Source organism: Filicampus tigris, chromosome 1 (assembly GCF_054856515.1).
Source record: "Filicampus tigris isolate MCC_2025a chromosome 1, RoL_Ftig_1.0, whole genome shotgun sequence".
NCBI classification, from domain to species: Eukaryota; Metazoa; Chordata; class Actinopteri; order Syngnathiformes; family Syngnathidae; genus Filicampus; species Filicampus tigris.
The window spans coordinates 17,457,350-17,483,957 of NC_141217.1; the positions used below are offsets into that span (position 1 = coordinate 17,457,350).

A 26,608-nucleotide genomic window follows, 5' to 3' on the forward strand; every position below is an offset into this window, starting at 1 on the left:
TTTGAAATACAGTACGTTTAAAGAGGCATTGAAGCTATGTTTTCAAAGGGGAAGTCAACGCAAACATTTTTTTTTTCAAGAATATGTTCTATGCAAGCCCACTAGTTGAAACAGGGCATATTGCGGGGGCGGCCATTTTGTCTTCTGTCAACTGAAAATGACATCACAACTGCTCACAATGGCCAATCACGGCTCAGACTCTGAGAACAGGTCAGCCGCCCCCAAATGGCCGCCCCTAGAGATGGCTAAAAACAAGTGCATTTTCCTGCTTAACTTACTTCCACAAACTCAAAATTAATCGGAATGCAGTGTTTCAACTAGTGGGCGTGCTGGGAACATATTCTTGAAAAAAATATGATTTGAGTTGACTTCCACTTTAAGTAGTTTTAACATTCTAAATGTCCATACAGGGGTTAAAGCATACAGAGAAGTAGCAAGGGTGGTATATTGTAATTTCCATGATGTACGGCTGCCTTCGGTGATGTTATTGCCGCTCTCCCAGTCCTTTCTCTACTATGAGATTCAGAATAACCCTCCGGTGGCCTCGAATATGTGACTCAACCAGTTTTGTTAATTGGCATTGCTGTGCCTGTCAGGTAATTAAAATAATGATTAAAATTTGAGTTTTATATTGAAACATTATTCATTAGGCAAAATGGCAATTGAGTCAGAAAGGAGAATCAGTTTGGCTGATATTTAGCCTACCTAAAGGGTTGGAACACCAACATTTGTTTCCTGATTCCTGAGCCCATTCATTTTGTATTTAATTAACAAATATGCAGAAAACACCTTTTCTCACTTGTATTCACATCTCTGTGCGATTAGGGCGTTGGAGTGCGATTGCAGAAGTGAAAATGGGAGAGAAAGAAGGAGGGAGGAAATGATACCAAAATGTTTGTCCGATGAGGCGCCGAATCATCACAAGAGCACATGCACGCATGTGAACTCACCCACACTCACGTACACACAAAAAACAACACACCATGTGATCTGTCGATGAGTGCTGTAGTCACACCCTCCTACTCTCTTGTTTGATCACAATCTCCTTCCTGCTTTCCAGTCCAACTCACTTAAGTCGAAATTTTCACAAGATGATGCTTGTGAAAATATTGATAGTCACGTGTGTTTGGTGAACATGTGGATATGCAAGATAACTCTCGGTTACATACTTGAAACAATACAGTGACAAGAACCGTTGTCCATATAGCGCTTCCCCAAAAGATGTAATGCTGTGTAATACAGTATGTAAATCGTTTTATAAACTTAACATTGGATTTTGTGAGTAAGCAATGTTTTTTCTTCGTCTCAGGCTGCCTGGAGTGCAACAAATTAGTCGCTTTTTGTCTACATTGTAAAAGTATTTTTAAACACAGTCCTCAACCCGAACGAAAAATAACATGAGAAGTGACCCTGTTAATCCGACAATATTAGAGCCAACCAAAGCAGATCTGTGGTCACCATGGAAATGGTATTGCTCTCCTTGTTTCAAGACATTTGTGATTTTCAAAAACATTTGAAAATAAGAACTCATCACACTACCGTTTTCTGCTTTGCATCAGGCCATCTTAGAACAAAGAATTGTTTACGTTTGAACTTACACAAATCGTTTTTGATGCAGTAGTCACTTTTGGAGGGAGAATGACATTCAAAATTAATTGTATGGTCTTATGAGCAGTAAAACAAAACAATGTGCAACATTTCTGATGGAAATTAAACGTCAAGTGATCTTTATTCACACACTGTATTATGCTGCAACCTTTTAGCTTAACATCAAGGAATCAAACAGGAGATTTTCAGTGGGGTTTTTTTGGTTGTTTTTGTTTTTTACTAATTTAACAACTCATTGATTCACTTATTCACCTGCAATAATGTTTGGGAGACTTCTATCCACACATTCGAGTCAAATGTATTTATATTAATCACAGAAAAGTCTCAAAGGGCTTCACATGCCTACAGTAGCCAAATATTAATTCATTCAGTACCACACATTTTCAGATCCACTTTTACCATAACCTTTGAAAAAAATAGAAAAAAATATAAATACATTCCTGGGATTAAACGGCTGGACTGTGAAAAGACATAAATATGCCCTTGGAATTGAATGAGTTTCAACAAAACATCCCTTGATCTTGACCCCCAGGAGGGGAAGGAAAAACAATCCCCAAAAAAACATCAGGGGAAACATGAGATACCTTGAGAAGGGGCCGCAGATGGGGGAATCCCAAGATGACCAGGCTGCAATGGATGCTGAGTGGGCAATATTTAACACAATATGGTGCTAGAAAATGTTAGTTGGAATAATGTAAGAGTCCATTTAATAAGATGAAATGCTGCAGGAAGGTGAGGTGGGTCCTCCTCAGAACCCGGCCCGGTTGCTCAATGAAAAAATCTCCATAGCAGAGCCTCCAAGTACAGTAAGTGGTCCAGCTCAGATCTTGTCCAGATCAGTCGAGGGCAGAATCCATACAACGACATGCAACTGGGTCATCGTTAGTCCCATTATTGCATTCTATATGTACACTATATGTCAGTTCTTCAATAGGAAATGTGGTGAAATATTTATAGATTTGTTCTGTATATTTGTATTAAAACACGGTACCTTGTTTGAAAAGACAATGGCTCAAGTCAAAATCTGTGATGTGTCATGTCAAATAATAAGTCTAATTGAATTGGTACTGGAGCTAAAATCTTGGCATAATCATGTGACCTGACCTGACCTGACCTGGCCTGACCTGGCCTGGCCTGGACTATTCACGCACTTCCAGCACTGATGACAAAGGTCACCGACATTTGCTGATTACCTCTTATTAACTAATTGAAAAATGAGACAAAGGATTTAGTCATAGAGCATGAGGTTCAGTACATGTTAAAAAAAAAATCCACATTAATATCGTCGATTGCTTTTTTTTTTTTTTTTTAATGTTACGTAAAGAATCGTACACATGAAATGGTTACTGCAAAGACTTCATTACATAGGACATTCTTTAGGCTGGTTTAACAATAAGCTGTGTAGTTGATCTCTGTTTGAAAGAGAACACGATGCCACTATGCGGCGGCCGGGAATTTGGCCCAAGAAAAAGAAGCGTCACCTCTGTCGTGACTGCGATGAATTCTAACCTTGACATTGCACCTGCTGCTATTTGTCAGTGCTTTCTCACATACCGGTACAGTGTCCCCTGGTCTAAGCAGGCACACCTTTGAACTTCATCCTTCCTGGCCTGGGATTGGCTGTCGAAGTTAAGAGGCTGAGGTGTTGCAACAAATAGCAAGAGCCACAGGGCTGGTCCATTCTGCATTCTGCTCAAGGGAGGTTAATGAGCCAAGGCACCGGGCTGTCCGCCAAACATGAGCGTCAATGCCAAAGCTCTCACAATGAGCCTGACTGTATTACCACAGAGCTCTGTCTAATTATACACTCCATTGCAGGTAGGGGTGGGGGGGGAGTTAGCAAGTATCAGGGAGCACTTGTAAAGCAATAAGGGAAGAGTGAGGTGAGGGGAGGGGTGGCGAGATCAAGCGAGCCGGGGAGAGAGAATGCTCTGACAGGGAGACAGAAAGTGAGGGAGGGAGCGGGAGCGAGGGAGGGAGGGAGCAAAGAGGCGTTTAGAGAGTGAAAAGAAGGAGAGGCAGGGACAGGATGAATAGAGGAAAGGCTGAGCAGTAGCGAGGAAGAAGACACAAAGTGGATATTTCTATATGCCCCCTGCTGCCGCCAACCTGATCCAATGAGTGAACTCTCCAGTAGCAGATACGCTCAGGCACCCGGCGAGGTATGTCACCAGACCACTTCCTCTTCTGTGTGTGTTTGTGAAATACCGGGTGAGCGAAACTGTGTCAGGAACTTTGAATGAGACACACTGTTGTACGCAGACTGAGGCTGAAGTACGTACAGTAATCTTGTTTTCGTCTGTACGCGAAAAGAGGAATGTTCACCATTCACTCAAGTATGATGGCACCTGCGTGTGTGAGGATGAATGTGTGCTATTCAGTCATGTAAGCCAGCACCTGCGTGTGTGCGTGCATGCATATGCATGTGTGTGTGTGTGTGTGTGTGTGCGTGTGTGTAGGCGCGTGGTGGGGAATAACCGAGAGAGTGTGAACAAGCTGGTGAGTGTGACTGATCCAGAGCGAGCGAGCGAGTGAGCGAGAGAGAGGGAGGTGGAGGTGCATCACTCAGCCTGATCAGGACTTTCAGAATTAGAGCAGTGGGCTTAAATAGCCCTGGTCCAGAGATAGCAAGGGGCCCTAGAGGAGCTGTGTTTAAACTGGGAAAGTACACAGGAGATTGGTCAGAGTGGGACAATTCGCAGTCCAGTCAGGAGCGATTTGAGAAAGGAAAAAAAAAAAAATAGGAAGTGCAGTTGCTGCGTATGAGATCTGGTGCCAACATGCACAGGTGCATCCGTTGGTGTATAAAGTCCGTAAGGGGGACTGAGAACCAGGGAATCGGGTTGATTTCGTACAATGTGTACAAACGATACATAGAACTAGAAGTGACGGTGCATTAACCAATAAAATCTTAATCTGTGTTTCTCCTTTCATCATCACACCAGTCTTTTGGGACTCTATAGTTTGTTTGTCTTTACTCAACAACCCATCTAATTGCCCCACTAGTATTCACAAAAGTTAGGGTGTCTATTTCCTCTGTACGGATAGTCCCTGTGCTGTGAGCAGAGGAACGTTTAACAGATTCAAAGGGGACGTCGCTAATGCTCGTTCATTTGACCCTTACATTCGTCCTCACTGACTTGTTCCAATTGTGAGCACTTTCTGCAGGGTTGAAATATTTCTAGATGATTGAGCGCCATTGTTAAAACTGGAACGGTGGAAATACGTGTGCGCAGGCTGAATTGTTGTTTTCTTAGATTGTGTGTCTGCCCAGAAAACAAATGGGGTTGAGTGGCTGCTGGCCCTTTAAGATGTCTAGTTTTTGCAAGCGGCACACATGAAGCAGGAGGCCTCGGAACACAGATCGTAGTGTATGGGCCTCACTCGTGTGTCTCCACACCACACATCCCAGTGGACCATCCGTAACCTTGTGACTAAGTGTCTGCGAGAGTGAGTGATAAAAGTCTGAGCGTGTGCTCTCTCAGCACAAGCTCAAAGTGGAACATCATCAAAAGTCAAAGCCACAGGTTTTGCATCTGACAAGGAGAGTCAGCCCCCTTTTCAAGTGAATCTCTCTGAAGCCTAAAAGTGATAATGAGTGGGAGCCTGAGATAAAAAGACACCCTTATGCACACTGCGCACAAGTGTGCCAACATTCCCACATACTTGTTTTGATATGCAGATAGCACCGAAAAGAAATCTGAAACATCCGTGCCCCCTTCTTAAAAACACATAATTCACCCTAGTTTACTCACACCCACACGATCCACAAAAGGAAAGAGCACATCTCGGAGTATTTCATACACTTCGAGGTGTGTACAGCGCTGTACGCCCACGGCCAAAAATACTTACACATTGTCGATATGTGAACTTAAAATAATCATCTCCTTATGCAATCTGCATGTTATATAATGCATGGCCTGTCATTATCACAGGGCTCCTTCACGCCCTGCTGTGCTTCTCCACCTACCTACCACACACACACACACACGCATACACGCGTACACACACTACACCTTGCGTTGACAGTCATATACTCCAATCGAGCACTCTCTCCCGCTTTGATGGTGTGCTCTCCTGCAGCTTGGTAGATGAGTGAGAAGGAAAGGAGGTGAAAATGAATCAGAACATTGACAAATATGTGCAGCTTGTTATTGGGTTTTACGCTTACACAACATTTTTGCTTTAGAAACCTGCTTTTATTTCTTCACTTTTAAACGTTTTCATAATGTATGTCTTCTGTTAATGTGTTTAAATGTTGCCGATGTGGTTTCTAGTCATTTTGGTCGGCTGCTTTTGTTTTGCTCTTCTTTGCTTCTGAATGGTGTTAACTGTTGCGTTTGTAAATGCTTTTAGGTGCTGTCTTTGCTTGTGTGAAGCACATTGAGTTACCTTGTGTATGATATGAAATGTGCTATAAAGCTGCCTTGACTTGCATTACATTACGCTTATACATATGGGGGTGTTGGGTTGTGTGTTGGGGGTGTTAATGATAATGGCTCTCAAAGTTATCACAGGTGTGGTGGCCATCGGGAAATTTGGGAGTTTCCCGAACGGCCCTTCCAACACACACCATGGCTGAGTACATTTCAGCACACAAATTCGACAAATTGGAATCAGTGTTCGCAACCCCGCCGCCGCCAGATGTCCCAGATTGTTACCCACAGTCTCACCCTTGGCTCAATTACTTTAACCTTTTAAATAGAAAAAATAATTGGTTATAATAATAATTCCCATTCTTCTAAATCTAATCCAAGCAATTTAATTTCAGCGGTTAGATGAAGTGATACATATGCCATCGCTTTTAGCCCTTTGTTAAAGCGGAAGTCAACCCAAACAGATTTTTTTTCCAGAATATGTTCCCAATAGACCCACTCGTTGGAACAGGGAATTCTGATAAATAATAATAAAGTGTTAATCCACCCGTTTTTGGCCATCACTGGGGGCTGACATCACAACTGCTCACAATGACCAATCAACGCTCAGATTCAGAAAACAGGTCAGCCGTGATTGGTCGTTGTGATGTGATTTTCAGTTGACAGAAGGCAACTGTCAACTGACAGCCGGAGATGGCTAAAAACGAGTGCATTTTGCTGCTTAACTTATATTCCACAAACACAAAATTAATTAGAATGCCGCGTTTCAACTAGCGGGCCTGCTGGGAACATATTCTTGAAAAAAATGTGTTTGGGTTGACTTCCGCTTTAAAGGGATGATGGAAGCGGGTGTGCTGCATGACCACTGTTCCCCAGTCAGCGGTCTTCCAGATGGAAGGGTTTCAAAGAATTGTCTGGACTACTTTAAGGTGACAGATACAGCTGTCACTCAGGGAAGACACAGGTGGGCAGCTATGATCACACAAATCCTTGAAGCAAAGGTTTCTGTATGCATTATGTAGCTCAGTCTTTTCTGTTCCTTCAGCCTTGGCTCCCTCAACCATATGCATCATCAAGCAACTTGATTCCTCCTCCGCACCTCATCTACAATAGGGGTTCAGTGACCTTTCAACCCTGCCACCCACAGCTAACACCTATACACTCAGACAGGACATACCGTGCGCATGCCGCAGAGTTATGTCGTGTTTGTACAATCGGACAGCGCAGATACACGCGTCACGAAATATCACCCAGTATTGGTTTTGGTGTCACTACTGTACAGAAGTTAGATCCGAGACATCCTGTAGCTTCTATGGCGTCAATAAAGCTCTTGCCTTCGATACCCTTGAAATGCTTTTGAATTCCTTCAATATCTTTTTTTTTTTTTATGCAACTGGCTGAAATACATTCACACACAAACACATTTATTGACCTTTATCCAGTTCAGACTCTCCTCTTTTAGTTTGTGATCATCAGCACAGATGATCAAATGGTTCAATAATAAGTCTCTTGTGAAAGTGGTTTGAAAAAAAAAAAATTGCAAACGTGTCTGATGTGATGTTCAGGGCTTTCTATTATGGCGCAGGGGATGAATATGAGCAGTGACGAAGGCATTCCAGACAGCTTCTGTACAGACAGTCTAGACAGATTCTCTGTCAGTGAATGGCACTCCAGCTACCAACAAGAGACCTGGCTATGGTCCCTCCATGGAGTTACCATCACTGTGCTCGCTTACTGCGTGCTGACATTTTGCTGCTAAACCACAAAACTCACATAAGCCCACTTTGACGGACACTTTCCAAGGGACGGTGCTCAAAGAAACAAATATGTAGGATGGAAACAGACAAACGCACACACATTCACAGAGACACTTATATTCCTTCTGACAACTGTAGCCATCACATTCTCAATCAATTTCCCTCCACCCCACTCATGTAAGATACTGATCTCAGAGTACTCATATCAGTGCCTGGGAGTTGTGCTAAGGCCTCTAGACACCGATCCGACGTTGGCCGCCGTCGCCAAACGTTGCGTCGCCCTAGAAGTCGGCACGTCAGACTGGGAAATGACCCAATTTTGACCATAAGGTGAGATTTCCTCCCAGAACTACACTAAGCCTGCCGTAGGCCGTACCTGTTCGGATTGTCTAGGATTAACCCAGCTATACATTACAAGATTCACTCTCTCCTCTGCATCACTCAAAAATGTCCCCACTTGCAACGCAACACACATTCTCTGACCACTTCAGTAGGGAGACCGTAGAACACACAGACAGAGACGCCAACTACTCCGGACCTTTTGCTCATGCGGGAGAAGTAGTAGTACCCTGCTCCTCCATGCCATCGGAGTTAGTGTATTTACCAAACAATTACGGACGGTTTCTGTATGAAAATAAACCCAAGTATAAAGGTAAATCCTACCTGGTATCACCAGCTGTGTCGCAATATCTTCCCATAGCTTGCCTTGTATAGCCTTTCACGACGATGTCGAATAATGGCGGTCCAGTGCCCTGATTCGCTAGCTAACAGCCAATCACAGTGATTGTCCCGAGAGCCCGACCCAATTTTACATGTTGAAACACGCCCCCCAGACGCCACGACAACGGCTCCGTCCTTATGACGTTGCGGGACGCGCCAAACAGGCGGCGGATTGGTGTGTCGAGGCCTTTAGTCATGTCACAAGCTAGTGGAGAGGTCCAGGCTAAGAATGGGTGCTTTTCGAAATCGTGGAAAATGGATGTTAAAAAAGCATCATCAAAATGCTCACGATGGTACTTTTGTTGGACGTTTTTCTTTGACTTTTGGGTCTGTCAAAGCAAGCTAAGATACATGTTAAAGACGGTGCACAAAGGGAGGGCAATCACACCGGTGGAAAATGCAAGAATGAAACTACTTTTGGCAGACATTTAAATGTCAATGAATGACAACAAGCTGTTGCGCCCACTTAAGAAAATGTCAGCCTCACAGGTTTGCAGAATGCTTGCTAACTGCCATGTTGACCTCTGCAAGAACCTCTACATGTCCCCTTGCATGTTTGATTTATAGGGTCATCCACAAAGTTGTCTGTGGAGGATTCACAGATATACGTTTTGTATTTTTTTTTCCTACTTCTGTGGGCTGGCTGACCCCAGTGCAATTAGATGAGTCGTATTTAACTGATACTGCACAAAAGCCATCTTAAACAGTCTGCTCGGCCCTATTAATAAACTAGGGGCTACAAGCCTGCACTACCACAAGGTGAGATTTCCTCCCAGAACTACACTAAGCCTGCCGTAGGCCGTACCTGTTCGGATTGTCTAGGATTAACCCAGCTATACATTACAAGATTCACTCTCTCCTCTGCATCACTCAAAAATGTCCCCACTTGCAACGTAACACACATTCTCTGACCACTTCAGTAGGGAGACCGTAGCAATTATTTTGCATCGTGTCTATTTTTGTGGTTGAACTGTGCAGTGGTTGTACAAGTGCATTGCACCATACTGAGTGATTTTGCAATCTTGTAATCCTTATTTTTTTCAAACATTTGAAACAGCAATTATTATTATTATTATTATTATTATTATTATTATTATTATTATTATTATTATTATTATTATTATCCATCCATTGTCTATACCGCTTATCCTCACAAGGCTCGTGGGGAGTGCAGGAGCCTATACCAGCTGTCTTCGGGCAGTAGGCGGGGGACACCCCGAATTGGTTGCCAGCCAATCGCAGGGCACACAAAGTCAAACAACCACTCGCACTCACAATCACACCTAGGGGGAATTTAGAGAGTCAAATCAACTTACCATGCATGTTTTTGGAATGTGGGAGGAAACCGGAGTACCCGGAGAAAACCCACGCAGGAACGGGGAGAACATACAAACTCCACACAGGGAGGCCGGAGCTGGGATCGAAACCACGACCTCTGAACTGTGAGGCGGACGTCCTAACCAGTCGACCAGCATGCCGCCCATTATTATTATTATTATTAGTAGTAGTAGTAGTAGTCGTAGTAGTAGTACTACTAGCAGTAGTAGTACTAGTAGTAGTCCTAGTAGTACTAGTAGTACTACTACTAGCAGTAGTAGTAGTAGTAGTAGTAGTAGTAGTAGTAGTAGTAGTAGTATTTTTATTATTATTATTATCATATTTTAAAGTAATTTATACGTGGCTACACTGGCTACACAAGGACACTTGTGCCAGTGAATCCAGTGAATTTACAACGCATTGCGCAATGCATGATTGCAATGATGGTTTTCAAGTGGATCGTGTGTTCTGTTTGATTATTTTTGCATTTTATTTTGCCACCACTTGCGGCTCCTGATATTTGCATCAACGTGTCTCGAATGAATGTGCAAATTAACACAAAGAAGAATGTACATGTATGACTCAGTAGTCTTGCTAGTGTCCCTGCACATGCAGATTAACGTGTGTGTGGGTGTGTGTGTGTGTGTGTGTGCGTGTGTGTGCAAACTCACGAGTGTGTGTGTTAATGTGTTTATAGTAACTCTTGAGCCATAAGCCCATCCTCATTGTGGTTGAGCCGGCTACAGACTGGGCTTCCTGTCGAAGAATGGGTCAAATCTATCTTGTCCATCTTCTTTCTTTTCCGCTTTGTTACATTCAGCAACAAATTTCTGCTGCGTCAGATGTCCAAAACAAGAGATCCCTTGCACGACCTCAACTGGGATCAGATTCCTGATACAGGACTAAGAGAGCAAGAAAGCAATTTAATCAATTGTTCAGGAGTAAGTCAACTTTTGTGGCCAAATCCAAACACATTCAACTCTCTCTCCATAGTGGCTAAAGGCCTACAAAACCAAACTGCCAAGAGACAATGACATTAAAACATAAATGTGGACCTACATGAAATAAACAAGTGACTCACCTGGCGTTGACCACAGATGGGACGAACCAAAAGTTGCAGCAACCACACATGCATACATTTACCCCTCACCCCACGGAGGGCGAGAAATGAGCAATCAGCCAGGTGGGGGCGGACACACATGATTTATTTGATATCATTTGTAGTAATATTAATTAGGCATCGCTTTACATTTCAATTCATGTGACATTTCCATTTTAAGAGTTAATTTTTGCCAAGTTATTGTAAACGTGAAGGTTACCGACTTGACTTTTGTTTTTCTCCTTTCATTTTGGCATATTGTAGTTTAGTTTGACAGTACATCAAGAAGTTTCATTCCTTCCTTTGGTCACTGGCCATAAGGTGCATCATATTGATTAGGTAGTGTTGCATTAGCGTTTCAATTAAGTGTTTGGAGAAAAACTAGGAATAACTATTGTAAGTAGTAACAGCAAAATATTACACACATTTGTTATAACAAGAACCAGCCTTTAGATTTACTCCTGTTTCACATTCCTCCGCAATTCATCTAAGTAAAGCTGTCATTGTTTTAACTTTTTGGATTGACATTGAATAATTAATGACGGGCCACTCCAGGCCTGCGTGTAATGCATTCCATCAGAAAAAAAACAGTACTGTCAACTCATCCAGTGATACAGAACAATCACTCATAGTTAACCAATCTGTTGATCATATAACAGCGTCCTATTGGCTGCTTCTTTGGGCTCGTGCGGATCATTCAGTCCTGCAGGATTTGTTCCATTGCAGCAGTACCTCTACAAAGCCCCTTTGTCCCACTCCGTAGCTAAGTTTGTTTACAACCGGTTTTATATCAGCTGTGACTTGGTGTGTCGCTTTTTATGCTCCAGGCAGGAACACTGATTTCAAACTAGTTCACCTTGCTCCTCTTTGTGTATTTAATTAATTTATAATATTGCTAATAGTTGTAATTCATTCACCTCTTCTTTCCTCACAGTTGAAAGAGTTTGATTTGACATTAAGGACTCTATTCTCATTCCTGTGCGGAGAGTGGCGTGACTCTGTAGGGAGGCTATAGTTCAACCCCATGCTGGTAATTTCGCAGACAAGCGCAGGGTCGTGCCGCTGTGAGCGAATGTTTTTTTTTTCCTCCCAAATTCCCAGGTCACCCCCTGGAGGTAATGGCACTCTTATAATTAGCCTATATTGCCTAATGGCCAAGCTAGCCTGTGATTGACTGGTGACCAGTAGAGGATGTTGTCTGCCTTTTGCCCGAAGTGAGCTGAGATAGCCTCTAGCTTCCAGTGATCCTTAACAGGATAAGCAGTGCAGAAATTGGATGGATGGATGGATGGATGGATGGATGGATGGATGGATGGATGGATGGATGGATGGATGGATGGATGGATGGAATATGCAATGATGTTCCTGAAACTCTGAGTCTAATCCTGAAGTCTGAGTTGATCTACTCTGAGATAGGGAACTCTGAATTGCAGCTTCCAGAACAGCTGATGGATGAATCAGTGAATGAATCAGTTTACACAACTCAGAGTACCTTCACCTGGAGTTAAGCTCGTGCACCACAACTATGAAAAGACAGCATGAATGGAGCCCCAATTTGCTGAGTCACCATGGCAAAGAGGGAGGGGCGTGGGAGAACATTGCTGCTCAGGTCAAGGAAGTTTCAAGTGCTTTGCAATCACAATAATTTAACAGAGGAAAACTGCTGCTTATTAATTTATTTCATGTAGGTCCAATCTCGCGGGGGGGGGAAGCGCACTTTCCTGCTGATGAAATATAAAAACATTGTTCAAACAGTACAGACCTCATTATAACCTCATGGGGGTACATTGAAAAAAAATGATGGTTGAATTTATTCAATTATATTTCGTCAGGTGGTTGCACAAAATAAAATCGTCTGGACCCAGACACGTTTTTTTAAGTTTTTAAGTATAAGGTCTATATTCTACTTAAAAAATGTATCTGGATTCAGATGATTATATTTTGTGCAACCACATTGAAGAAATAAAATTGAGGAAATATTCAACATATTCAACTTATTTCAGTGTATGTAAACGATAGGCTGTCACATGAAATGGTACCGCTCAAAAAGATAATTTTCTGCAAATGCAAAAACTTCAGTGTGCGATTTGATCCCCCGCTGAATATATGATTCTCTGCGTAGTCATGCTGCTCCTTCATCCACGTACGGGATCATTATTAAAAGGACATTTCACGTTTGTCTCCACTTACACTGAAAAAATGGTGTGTTGAATTTACTCAATTTTGTATTTTGTCAAGTGGTTGGCCAAAATATAATCATCTGGATTAAGATACATTTTATGTAGACTATACATCTACTAAATGAATGTATCTGGATCCAGATGCTTTTATTTTGCGCAACCACTTGACGAAATAAAAGTGAGTAAATTCAACAGAAACGTTTTTCAGTGATACTGTGACTAATGGACTTCTCATGTACTGACTCCGATTGTTTTTTAATGACAGAAAGAAGGAGGAGACAAAGAAGGAGGAGACAAAGAGAAACTCAAGATGCACTGAGATAAACCTGGTCCCGACCAGGTTAGGTTCGGAGAGTCTGTTACTGCGGTAACTCACCAAGAGCTTAAAGTGGAAATCAACCCAAACACATTTTTTTCAAGAATATGAGTTAAGCAGTGGCGGCATGGTGGTCGACTGGTTAGGACGTCCGCCTCACAGTTCAGAGGTCGTGGGTTCGATCCCGGCTCCGGCCTCCCTGTGTGGAGTTTGCATGTTCTCCCCGTGCCTGCGTGGGTTTTCTCCGGGCACTCCGGTTTCCTCCCACATTCCAAAAACATGCATGGTAAGTTGATTGGATACTCTAAATTGCCCCTAGGTGTGATTGTGAGTGCGGATGTTTGTCTCTGTGTGCCCTGCGATTGGCTGGCAACCAGTTCAGGGTGTCCCCCGCCTACTGCCCAAAGACAGCTGGGATAGGCTCCAGCATGCCCCGCGACCCTTGTGAGGAGAAGCGGTACAGATAATGGATGGATGGATGGAGTTAAGCAGTAAAATCCACCCCGTTTTAGCCATTTGAGGGGGCAGCCATTTTTGCACTTCTGTCGACTGAAAATGACATCACAGCTGCTCAGGGCTCAGCTTCAGAAAACAGGTGAGCTATGATTGGTCGTTATCCTGAGCCCTGATCAACTGTGATGTCATTTTCAGTCGACAGAAGCGACAAAACGGCCGCCCCCAGAGATGGCTCAAAACGGGTGGATTTTGCTATATTCCATAAACGCAATATTAATCAGAATGCCCTGTTTCAGCTAGTGGGCCTACATAGAACATATTCTTGAAAAAAATATGTTTGGGTTGACTTCCTGTTTAAGTTGCCGCTCTCTCTGAAACCGGCTAGAGTTACCCCATTTTCTCTGGTTTGAGTTACCTCCCTTCTTGAAACAGAAAAATCTGAGTTTCCGTCATTTCAGGGTTAGCAGACTCTGAGTTTTCACTAAACCTGCTATGTGAAATGCACCCCTGCTGTTTGTGTGACAGTTTTTTTGTGTAGTGGCTGTTCATGATGCGTGCAAAGGCAGCCTGAAAAAAAGGTGGTTTTTAAAACTAGTAAAATTAAACAACTTATTTTTGGATACAGATATACAAAACATGTAGTGATAAACCGGGTCAGTGCTTAATGCTAAATATAAAATTTTCCTCTGCTTTGTAAGCATCATTTCGAAGCAACACATGCAATAATTAGATTCTTCAGTCAAATTAAATAGAACACGACATCAATCAAATGACTAATCATATTTCCACTGACTGGCAGAATTGACGCAACAATACAGTCATAGTGAAAGAGGAAAAGAGGTGCTCATTGAAGGTTATTTACTATTTTACACTATAAAGTGCTTGACAAATTTATTAGACCATGACCCAAAGTAAGATTTTCTCCAGAATTAAAAAAAAAAAACCTTTAATGCCAAGCACACCAATATGTAAAAGCTTGTATTTATATTTTAATTCTAAAATATATTTATTATTATTAGCAAGGAATTTTCTGTAACTACAATAATAAATGACGTGTTGCACTATCACTCCTAAGTTTTCTTTAATATGTTGTATGTGCCACTAAAACATGGCATTCTGATTAATATTGCATTTGTGGAATACGAGTTAAGCAGCAAAATCCACCTGATTTTCTCCATCTCAGGGGGCAGCCATTTTGCTACTTGGCCTCATCTGAAAATGAAATCAGTGCCTAAGGCTCAGGTCACGATCAATCAGTGACAAATTTTTTAAAAATGGCTGGACTAAGCATGGCCGGAAGTGGATTTTAGTTCGGCCCTCATGCGTGCCTACTTGGTGAAAGGCTTCTTTTTAGGCTTCTTTCTACTCCCACGTCGGCGCAGGCGACAACTGCCGCATTGATTCACGTGACCAACGCATTGTGCTGTTGGCGACAGGTCTGCAACACATGCCAAGCACCCATCAGGAATTGTTGCTGCTCTAATCGGTCCATTATGTCACATGTTGCGATGACATACAGTTTCTCACAAGGAGAGGAGAGAGAGGATGCAGCACGCAGCTCGTTGCTGCTGCAAAGGCAAACTAGTTTGGCAATAAAATTAAATGCATAGTCTAGTCATCTCGGTCCCTTTATGGTTGTAGCTGGTACGATATCCATTGTTGTCGCTGTCTTTTTGAAGCGACGCCCCCCGACTTGGAACACAACTGTTTCAAAACAACTTGTGTCCGGGAGTATAGTCAAGCTGTGCGCAGCACTCAAGGATGACGCTGGCACAGCAAGGTGGAGTTCATGCACTTCATCTGGCGTTTTCCCTACTTCCGGAAATATGCCGTAGCAAACCTGCTGTGTATAGTGGTTTGCTGGTATGCTTTTATTTTGAAGGCAGTGAACGAAGGGAAGTGTGGAAAATAAATAACTTGTTGAATGCGACTTCTGGCCGTCTGTTGGACCCAAATAATTATACTGTACGACAAAACCAACCCTAGGGCTCGCAATGGAAGTAAGCACACGCAGTTGGGTAAGTAGTAAAGTACAAGTGGCGCATTTTGAAGCGTGTCCACAGCGGGTTCGAATACTAAGTTAGCCAGCTAATGATCCTTTAAAAGCTTCTGCCGTTAGCATCTCTCCCGTGGCGGCGTCAATCACGGACACTTTTTTGGGGGGGGATCCGGAGGGCGGAACGGGTCGGGGGCCGACAATGTTTATGAATAAGGGTGGGGAGTCGTGGCCGGTCCGGCAAAAAAGGGTCAAGTGCCCAGCTCTGGAAAAGGTACATACAGGTTTTGGAGCAACATATTCTGCCATCCAAGCAACATAGTTTCTTTCAGGATGTCCCTCCTATTTCAGCAGTGCCAAACCATGTTACAACAGCCTGGCTTCATAGTAAATGAGTGTGAGACCAGACTGACCTGCCAGCAGTTCAGACCTGCCTTCCTTTGAAAATGTCTGTCTCAATTATGAAACACAAAATATGACAACTGACACCCCAGATTATTGAGCAACTCAAGTTGTACATCAAGCAAGAAAGAGAAAGGATTCCACCTACAAAGCTTCAACAATTAGCCTCCTCAGTTTCCACACATGAATTGGGTGTTGTTAAAAGAAAAGGTGACATAAAACATGCCCCTCTCCGAGCTTTTTTGGAATGTGTTGCAAGCATCAAATTAAAAATGAGTGAATATTTGCCACACTGATTTAGAGGAAAAAGGCTCACTCCATAAAATACTAAAATGTAAAGTAAAAAACCCACACATTGAATACAATAAATAACAGAGCAAACACGCACAGGCAGCCCACACAGACACACAGTACATCAGCTTCAAGCAGAAATCACTTAAAAATAAAAGTAAGTCTCACCATAAATGTCAGACGAGACGGTTGTCGCCCTACAGTGAAAATATGTCAGCGTGGCCTTAAGAGCTGAGATCTTTCCATTCCTCCTCCGCTGTCATTCCACCCTGTTCAAATGCACTTAAACTGTCTGCATGTTGCATTGGATGAATATAGTGTAAATATTTTTGATTTGTTAAATTAACACTACTAATTTATGAATAATGTATCCATCTCCAAAATTATTTCACAAGCTTTGGCAGTTTACCTTTGGTTATCCATGTTCAGTCTTGGGTTTATTGTACTTACGTGACTGTTTCTGACTTCTAGCATTCAACGAACTACATTGCTGTCATTAATTTAGTTTAATTTGAATAAGCCACAACAGCCATGCCACTGCACTTGTCTTGACTCAGTCACAGAGGAGAATCATTGAAAGCTCTCCTGCGGCACTCCTGTTGGCGTGCATGAGCCTTTGCGTGTTTGTCATGTCAAATTAAATGCATTCGTCAAATGAGGCACTTTGTGGTGAACAAAGGATTCAAATTTTAAATGAAAAACTTCAAAACGTCTTATCACCATAAAAATGTTATAATCACTGAAAACGAGTCGGAGGTGTTACACATTGTATTTTGCTTAGGAAATCACTGAACGTGAGCTTGTCACGCCAGTAACACTGACTGTTAGCTGTCTAGCTAATATGGCTAAATACGATGCGGGCGGCGGAGGTAAAAATTTGCTTCGCGTCCACTGTCAACAAAGTACAAGTCACCAATCCTTAATGGCAGCGAATAAGCAACACTGTCTTCTGTAAATATCGATATCCCGAAGAGAGGACTGGGAGGGGGACGGACAAGCTGTGCTAAGTGCTAAGCTATAGATATGCAGCCAAAAAACACCAATATAAGTGGCGGGCTTACAAAATTTAGCATTAGAAGTTATGGGTTACCACACTGCCCCTTAGAGGCCAAGGTTTGCACAACAGATATTTGTTTCATTTATTGTTTTGTATTGCTATTCTTATAATATATTCATGTTTGAATTGTTAATCATTTATTTTCTGGTTGTTCTTTTAAGTTACTGTATATGTAAAGTTTAATTTCGGTAGTTGAATAAAAACAAAGTTTTGAAATCAATGAATAATCATGTGGCGATATCAAGCACAACCCCCCCCCCCCCCCCCCCAAAAAAATAAATCCTCATCATTATATTTTTCATAATCACCCAGTCCTAACAGAACAATGAACTTAAGAGAGCTGGACATTTTACAAAAATGGAGTGTCCGTTATTCGTCATCTGTCTGTAGCGTGGTTACCCTATTATTTTGCCTTTTTGGGGTGGGGGGTTGGGTTTGGTGGTAAATAGTACCCACCTATAGGCCGATCTGCCTCTGATTTTAAACGGGCTTCCGTCAGCGATTCCGACTGCAAACTTCAATAGCACCCAGCCCTTGCAAATAAAGCTTTGTGATATGAAGATAATTGCACAATATTTACTGTTGCACATTGTACAAATATTTTGAGATGATGCCTCGCAGTATTTCAAATTTTAAATGCCAATCTGAAAAAAAAACCCACACTTATTACTGTCTTTATTACTCTTATTAGAAGTCACAAAACTAGACTGGGTCACAAAGGTGACCTTCTGGCCCAGTCCCTGGCTCAATTACTAAAAGCTACAATGACATGGTGAAATACAAAATTTAAAGAAAGCTGTTTATACTTTACGTATTTCACTTCATTTGGAGTGAACCATATAGTATAACACCACTACACTGAATTGTACTATTTTGTATTATAATTGGAGTGTATCGTATTATATTGTATTGCATTGGAATAGCCTTCCATATTGTGATTGTATTGTTCGGTTGCAGTGTATTGAGATACTTTGTACATATCATATCAACCTCGGTGATGGTGATAGACATCCCTAATAAATCAGTGTACAAAATTAATGACTGGATAGATAGACAATCTCACAAGGTTATGGGTTTTAATTTCGGCTTAGGCCTCGAAAATGGATGTATGGAATATATACAGTAAATGAACCCAACGTTGTGGCCGCGCAGTATTAAGTGCTGCATCCTCGGCTGTTTGCGTATGCCTGTGTGTGTGTGTGTGTGTGTGTGTGTGTGTGTGTGCGTGTGTGTGTGTGTGTGTGTGTTTGTATCCCTCAGAGTGATTAAAGCGAGTGGGCGGCAGCAGCAACTGGTCTGCCTGTGTGGCTCGGCATAGCAGACATGTTTCTCACTGCTAGATATTACTCATTTCCTCAGTCGGTTGCACACACGCATGCACGCGCACACACACACTTGACACACAACAGAGACGAATAGGGCTCTCAGTTATTTCCCTTGATTTTGCTAGCTCGCCTATATCATTTCACACACAGAGATCAGAGGGTGGGTATGCAGCTGCAGATGTTGACAAGTGTCAGTGTAGCAGAGTGAGGAGCTGAAGAGTGGGTTGACCCTCTGGGACGTTTGGGATATGCATGGCATGCTACGCTGGGATGTCTGCTCATCTTGCACTAAGGTCAGTGTCTCGTCACAGTTCCATCCAGCCGGCTGCCTGCGCCCACATCAAGTTTGCGCTTACAATGGAGGGCTGATTGACAGACCCACAGAGACGTGCTTGTGCAGAAAAGGCGGGAGGATGTGGCGCAATTACAAATCTTTAATTCTCATTTAAAGATATTCTCAGGTTAGAGTACAAATTGAATTCAGGCATTTTTCTTCCAAATAAGTATTTGTACAAAAAAAGAAAAAAACCCTGGAATGGATTGCGCTGATGTTTACCAAAGAAATCAAAGTTTAATGTGAAAGAGTACATAACATTGCTATGATCAGTGAGGTTTGATATAGTTAAATACTCCCACAGCAAAATGACTGCATCGAAAGAGCAGCTCTATATGCATGCGTGCACAGTGTAGGAGTCTTCTTTCAGAAGACATTTCTCAGCAAACTCCTCCACATGCACAATATTCCTTCTTTGTTTTCTCTTACTGGTTGGCAGGTTTCAAGCAGGTTTATTTGGGGAAACGTGTTTTTTTTTAAATGGGGTTATCAAAAGGACAAGGATATTCATTTCTGTAGAAAAAAAAAATGCGTATTAATAGTTTAGTTAGTTTAGTTGAAGGAATACGGGTGAGCCTGAAAGTGCTTCAGCTACACTAAAGAACTGTTTGAAAGATGACGATAGATAGTAAATATTCATTCAGTTTAACTTTTCCATCAATATTTTATATTATATAAATATAATATATTATGTGGATGACCTAAGTATTAATCTACTATTCAGGCTTTTTTTGGATAATGAAAAAATACTGAATTAAAAGGCGTTTCCAAACCTTTGGATGGTACTGTACATTTAAAGATAAAAGACAACCACTCACTTTAACATTCACAATGTCCCTGAGCGCGGACTGAACCCACGCTGAACTATACGTGATTGCATTGCATTTATTTTTGTCATGGATGCATGTGATTCTGTTTGTAAATTGTTTTTAGTAGGGATTAGCGAGTACCGATACCAGGTATCAGAATCGGGCCGATACAAGCCTTAAATTTAAGGTATCGTTACTCGTGGAGAGGCTGCCGATACCAGTCACCAATACTTTAAGACAAAAAGAATAATATCAATAATCGTAAGTCCTCCTCAGCAGTGGTTGGCACTATACTGTGGCAGTTTTGATACATCTGCGAATCAACGTCTGCATCGTCATTGTGTTGAGTGAAACTTTAAAAATAGACGACCTCATAGATGGGAAAAAATGGGCTTCCGACTATGCTTAGTCCGACTATTTTTTTAAGTTACCGTCTATCGTTTATCACACACAAAATGGGCATCCGTCAAAGGCATATAGGCTGACCGATCCGTCACATAAGCGGTATGACCAGCTCTGTCAAAGAGTAAATACTCGTACTGGTAGCGGTGTGAAAATAAGTCGTATCAAACAACTCTAATTTTTTTAATACAAACTTTTAGTACGCATTTGTGGGCCATTATATAAAAAAGGAACAATGTAAATTCATATTCAACATTTTTGCTCCTGATGGGACATGATATACTTTTGGATTACCTGATATTTAGAGGGACTCTGAAAACATATGAGAGTGTAGACTGAAGTTACTGGATGAAATTGGTTGTGAATATTACTTTGGCTCCAAATCTCTACGTACATCTGAAACACTGAATCTCACACCCACAGTGAACTGCCAACTTTTCAGCTTTCCACTCAGATGCATAAACAGCTTGCTTGTCTCCAACACTTAATCTGTTTTTGGACCTCGTAACTTGTTGAGCAACAGTTTACCCGCCGTTTGGTGGAGTATCCCTATCTCACCTCTCTAATCGACAAGATGCGTGAGGAGACGCAGTTGCCATGGTGACAGTATGGCGGATGGTGAGATGGAGGTTGTTGTCGGGTGAGCGTGGGGCCAAGAGGCAGCGTGGTGGCGTTCTGGCTGTGGGGATGGAGGGAACAGCTGGGATGACAAGACGGTAATGAAAGGGATCATTTTGATACGTTTTTTTTTTGGAGGGGGGTGAAAGAGAATTAGTGGAGCTCCCCCGCACTTCTCACTGAATGAAACAAGACTGTAAAATATGTGACACATTCGAGGACTCAAACACACACAAAAACCTAAACAAATAAACACATTCACACATTATCCCTTATCCCGAGCAACATGGCGTGCAGTCACACAGTTCTCGCCTCTTTTGACAAATATTTAGTTGGCACAGACAGATACTCACTATCCACAACAACTGGTGCTGTCTCTGTCAGCTTTTGGGTGGGTGGTGACCAGCTTTGACTGTCACTGGGGGAGCAAGCACTGCCGGCTGTGGGAGTATTTGTGTGTCTGTTGCTGTCTGTGTGTGTGAAAGCAAAGGGCGGGGGGAAGGGGGGGGGATGTTGGGAGGGTGGCGGGTTTGGGGGGTGTCCGTAGTACACTTCTATAAACTGCCTGCGGGTGTCGTGGGGGTGGTACATGAAAATAATATCAAAACACATTTCCATATTCCAATCATTACCAAAGATTTAGAGATGCAAACTCCAGCTGTGTGTGAGTGCGTGCGTACGCTCGCGTATGTGTGCGTAACACACAAAGGGATGCATCTGCTTCATTAGCTGCAAGGTGTATTTTTAGCCAACATGTGGGAGTAATGTGTTTGAATGAAATGAGTAAGTTGGATAGTTTCAGTCCCACCACATTGCACTCAGGTAATGACTAATTAGGCATGGCTATCAAAAGTAAGAGTTTTAGGGCGAACGGCTCTGACCTTTTTAAATTTGGCAACATCTGATGCCAGCACCAGACAGGCTGCCCATCTTGACATATAGTATTTATGACCTCCAAAGGTGGGTAGTAACGTGTTACATTTATTTTTATCTCTCTTATTGCTTGTGCGATCTATTTATTTTGGTTTGTCAGAGACACTTCTGTTTCGGGGCGCTGTCACATGAATCTGTTTCAGCAATCCAACGTAACCGCTAGTGAAATGTGACTCCATTCCACCAATCAAATGGAGGTAGGCAGTCGAATGAGTGCACAAAAAGCCTCCGCTGTCCCTCCCACACAGAAGCAAAGTTTTGACAGTGACTCATTTACGTGAAGCGTAGCGTGGCAGAGACAAAAGAGGAAACAATGGCGAGCAACTCGGTCAGGAGAGACACACCAATCCAATTTGTTAACCTGACTGACTGCAAAAAAGCAGCTGTCATGCTGGAATTTGTACATTTCAATCTACAAGAACTCGACTTCAAACTTGTGCTGTTTCGTGAGTGTAACAAACAAAGTAAATTGAATGCAAGTTCTTGTGGCTAAATTTGCTTTCATTTGTAATTACTGTTGTGATTAAAGTGATATTGTTAGGCACTATCAGAATTTGTACATTTTATTTTTGTCAATTTGATCTTGAGGCTCTGAAAAAAAAGGTATAAATCATAAGTTATCCACCAGTTACTAGTAATGACCAATCACAGCTCACCTGTTTTCTGAAGCTGAGCCATGATTGGTTGTGATGTCATTTTCAGTCGACAGAAGTGACATAATGGTCGCCCATTGAGACGGCTAAAAATGGATGGATTTTGCTGCTTGACTCATACTCCACAAACGCAATATTATTCAGAATGCTCTGCTTCAACTAGTGGGCCTGCATAGAACATGTGTCACCTTCCAAACCGCTTATCCTGTACGGGGTCGCGGGTAGGTGCTGGAGCCGATCCCAGCTGACAATGGGCGAAAGGCGAACTACACCCTGAACTGGTCGCCAGCCAGTCGCAGGGGAAGCACAGACACCGTCCGTCACTGAGCGGGAACCGATTGCATAGAACATATTCTTGGAAAAAATATGTTTGGGTTGACTTCCGCTTAAAATAGTTTTCCACAGAATACTCATTCTTACTCAAGTTGGAGGACTACTTTTTACTTGTACTTGAGTTGATAGCATTCAACAGTAAGAGTAGTCTTACTTCAGCACAATTTTTGGCAACTCTCCGGGCCTCTAGTGACCTCGACCTTATCTTATCTATGTCCTCCTCTGCAGGTGAGCGTCTTCAATCCTGAAGAAGTAACAGTGATCTAACAGTGATGCTGTGCCATCGCCTTCCCCTCTGTCTGTGCCCCCCATTCTCCCGTGAAGCCCATGTGACCTAGCCTACGCCCACACGTCGGGGGCACCCACTGCCGCTGGAGCCCACCCATGAATCCCAGCCCTGACCGCGGCAAAGAGTGCCTCCCTCCCAAGAAGAGGGAGTCTCGGCAAGGGTCGTCAGAACACTACCTTCCCCCTCCCGATGAATTTAAGCCCCCTGTGCCATTTCGGAGTAGGACCAACGCAGGCCGTGGGGAGAGCAGCAGGGAGGTCGGGGAAAGGCAGCGAGCTCTCACCACCCCAAACCCTCACCTCCTACACACGCCTCCACCCCTACCTGCACCAGCACCCCTGCCCCTGCCATGGCCCTTGAGCTACACTTCCTCTGTGTCCCTTCCACTCTTTCAAGGGCATGTTGTGGAAAGGAGGGGCTCCGGGTCTCCTGCGTGGAGAGATGATCCCCTCTCAACACCACTGCCTCACCACTCCAGGTGGCTTCGAGCCGAAGGGTCCCTTTCCTCCCCGTCCTCCACTTGCTCTTTTAAGACTCCCTTCACGGCTGATTCAAGAGAGATGTGGTCTTACATAAACAGCGGCCGGCGAGATTACAGCTCCTCTCTCTTCTCCCCGTCCTACTTGTTTGGCCATACCCCACTCTACTCTCAAGAGCCAAGTTTAGTTGAAGCCAGAAACCGATACCTGGGCAAGAGGCCGAATGGGCTGGACGGGCCGGGCAGCAGGACTGCTTCTGCCTCCAGGCATTTGCTCCCAGGTGATTACGGACATGATAGTGTAAGAACTAGACTGGACACGAGTCCGCAAAGCTCCCATACTAATGGTGGGCGGAGACAGCAGGAAGATCTGACACCTCACGCTCAATCCGGAGGCCCATTTTTTCCAGACTCTAAAGCTCAGGAGGGCCACGATCCACATTCCTCACTCCAGGACAGACATCGGCAAAGAATACCGACCAGCCCTCACCCTCTGGGACAAGACCCCAGGGCGGGTAGAGAGGGATTACCGGACACCGTGGGGGCCCTAGCAGCCGAAGCTCACCTGTACTACTCTTTGGGATCCGTCTGCCAGCCGAGCCCTCAGGCCTCCCAGTCCTACCCACCCTACAGTCCCTCAGGAACACCACTGTACAACTTGCAAGTAGAGCCAGGCCCAAAGAAGCACAATCCAAGGAACTCCCCCAACTCACCACAGGGTCTACTGAACAGCCATGACAGGTCCCCAAAAGACCATGACAGAGACCAAGACAAAGACAGAGAAAAGACTCTGCATAGGGACAGGGAGCGAGGTAAAGAAAAAGACAAGCACCTGAAACATAACAGGGATCATGTTCGCACCTCACCCCCTGCACTTCACCCATCCCCCCCTGCGCTCCTACCTCACTTCACCAAGGGTTCGCTCATTGAGCTGGCCAGTGGGCAGTTGAAACAGGTGGAGGAGCTGCAGACAGAGGACTTCTTGAGGAGTGCTGATACATCCCCAGAGTTCCATCTCAGCACCTGCACGGTGTTGCTCATTTCCCCCAGCAGTGTACAGGGTGTCAGCCAACTGCAGGTCCACCTCACAGACCGCAACACTCAGGTAAGCAATTTAATCAAAAACAGGACTTTAACAAATTAACTCGGGATCGTAGGCACATGCGTTAGCCCCCTTATCAAGCATCTCCTGTTTACCTGAAATCCTTGAATGCAGGAATGGACAACTGATAGACTCTGAGTGGCACATTGGTTAATACCTCCCTCTTGTTTTTTGAAAATTCTTTTGGGGGGAATATTTTTATTTTATTCTTTCACAACCCAAGAAATTCTTCACAAGAAAACCCCACTGATAAACATTCAATGTACGTTTTCAATGAAAAACGGGTGGAAATGGTGAACAAAGTGTCAAACTCCAAATATACAAGGGTTGACTGTAGTGTTAAGTTGTAATATCACCAATCACCACTAGATGACAGAAAAGGTTTAGTTGATCTTACACTGGGTCTGATACTGCCCTGTTTTACAACTGGAGTAGGCCAGAATATGCAATAAATTTTAAAAAAACAACAAAACACAAATGAAAAAATAATTTAATAATAATTTACAAAAAATTTAAAAATATATATTTTGTCATAAATGTCACTGGGTGGGCAACCTGTGAATCTGGTGCACACTCAGGCCCACTCATGGCTCCGCCCTTGCCTCCAGCATTTAAATTGCCATCTCTGCTTTAATTGTCCCAACATTGCCAACCATATTTTAGTTTGAATATCTGATCCAACTTTTGCTTTTCCTAAGGAGTTACTGAAGGTATTTTAGTTTGAATATCTGATCCAACTTTTGCTTTTCCTAAGGAGTTACTGAAGGTCTTGGTGGAGTATCCATTCTTCGTCCAGGACCAAGGCTGGTCTTCTTGCTGCCCTCGGAGAACAACTCAACTCTATGGCCTTCCCTGCCGCCAGCTTACAGAGGGGGATGTCTGCCTTGCTCTCACTCCCACACCCAAGCAACTCCACCGGACACATGTGCGATCCTCCTCCAGGGTCCAACGCACACAACACCTTTCCAGGCCTGCGGCAGGAGGGTCAAGCAGCTCACACAGTGAGAAAATGCCACCTCCTCCGCCTCCTCCACCTCTCCCTCAACACCCGCCTCCAACGGGGCCTCCGCACACTCCGGCTGCAAAACCTCAGACTCAGGAGCTCGGGCGCCCTCGAAAACGCCGTTGGTCAGCCCCTGATGTCCTCCCCTCGACAGGAACTGATGAAAGCCTCCTGGATTTACCTCAAGGCTCCAAGCTGATGAAGTGGCAGTAGAAACTTGCACATGCACACGTTCACCAACAGTAAGCACACGTATAAGCGCCATGTCTCTGTTGTTCCCGCTAGGGTTGCAGGAATGGAAAAAAAGAACAATCAAAAATTACGGGTGTTCACACTGCTGCCCTAAGGATTAAATATGTCTACTTGTTGCACCCCCCCCCAACCACCCCCACCCTTTTGTTTTCCTTTCCTTTCCTTGGCAGCAAAAGGAGCAGCCACTGAAAGATGTCTGGGTGGCTCCTTGCAGACACACTGAAGACATTAGTGAGACAATCAAGCACTTGTCTGTGTTCACTCTTTTGTGTACACTGTTTATGTAAGCGTGTCGTCCCACACGCATATTTACCGACAGTGTGTCCTGCAGGAATTCTTCAATCAGTGTTATGAAAGTAATCGCTATTCTTACATAGCAGATATATATATATATATATATATATATATATATATATATATATATATATATATATATATATATATATATATATATATATATATATATATATATATATATATATTATATATATATGAACAAAAA

At 43.3% G+C, this 26,608-nt stretch overlaps 1 protein-coding gene across 2 annotated transcripts; it reads left to right on the forward strand.

Moving 5' to 3' along the window:
• The first annotated feature begins 3,604 nt into the window (after positions 1-3,604).
• Positions 3,605-26,490, forward strand: LOC147153046 (uncharacterized). Of its 2 annotated transcripts, none has more exons than XM_086043301.1 (3): positions 3,605-3,770; positions 23,211-24,854; positions 25,606-26,490. In XM_086043301.1, exons 2-3 carry the CDS (start codon positions 23,367-23,369, stop codon positions 26,065-26,067), a joined length of 1,950 nt encoding a protein of 649 aa, XP_085899427.1. In that variant the 5' UTR covers positions 3,605-3,770; positions 23,211-23,366; the 3' UTR covers positions 26,068-26,490. The 2 variants fall into 2 exon arrangements, with proteins under 2 accessions (XP_085899427.1, XP_085899435.1); XM_086043309.1 differs by lacking the exon at positions 3,605-3,770 and adding an exon at positions 18,907-19,193.
• The last annotated feature ends 118 nt before the right edge of the window (positions 26,491-26,608 follow it).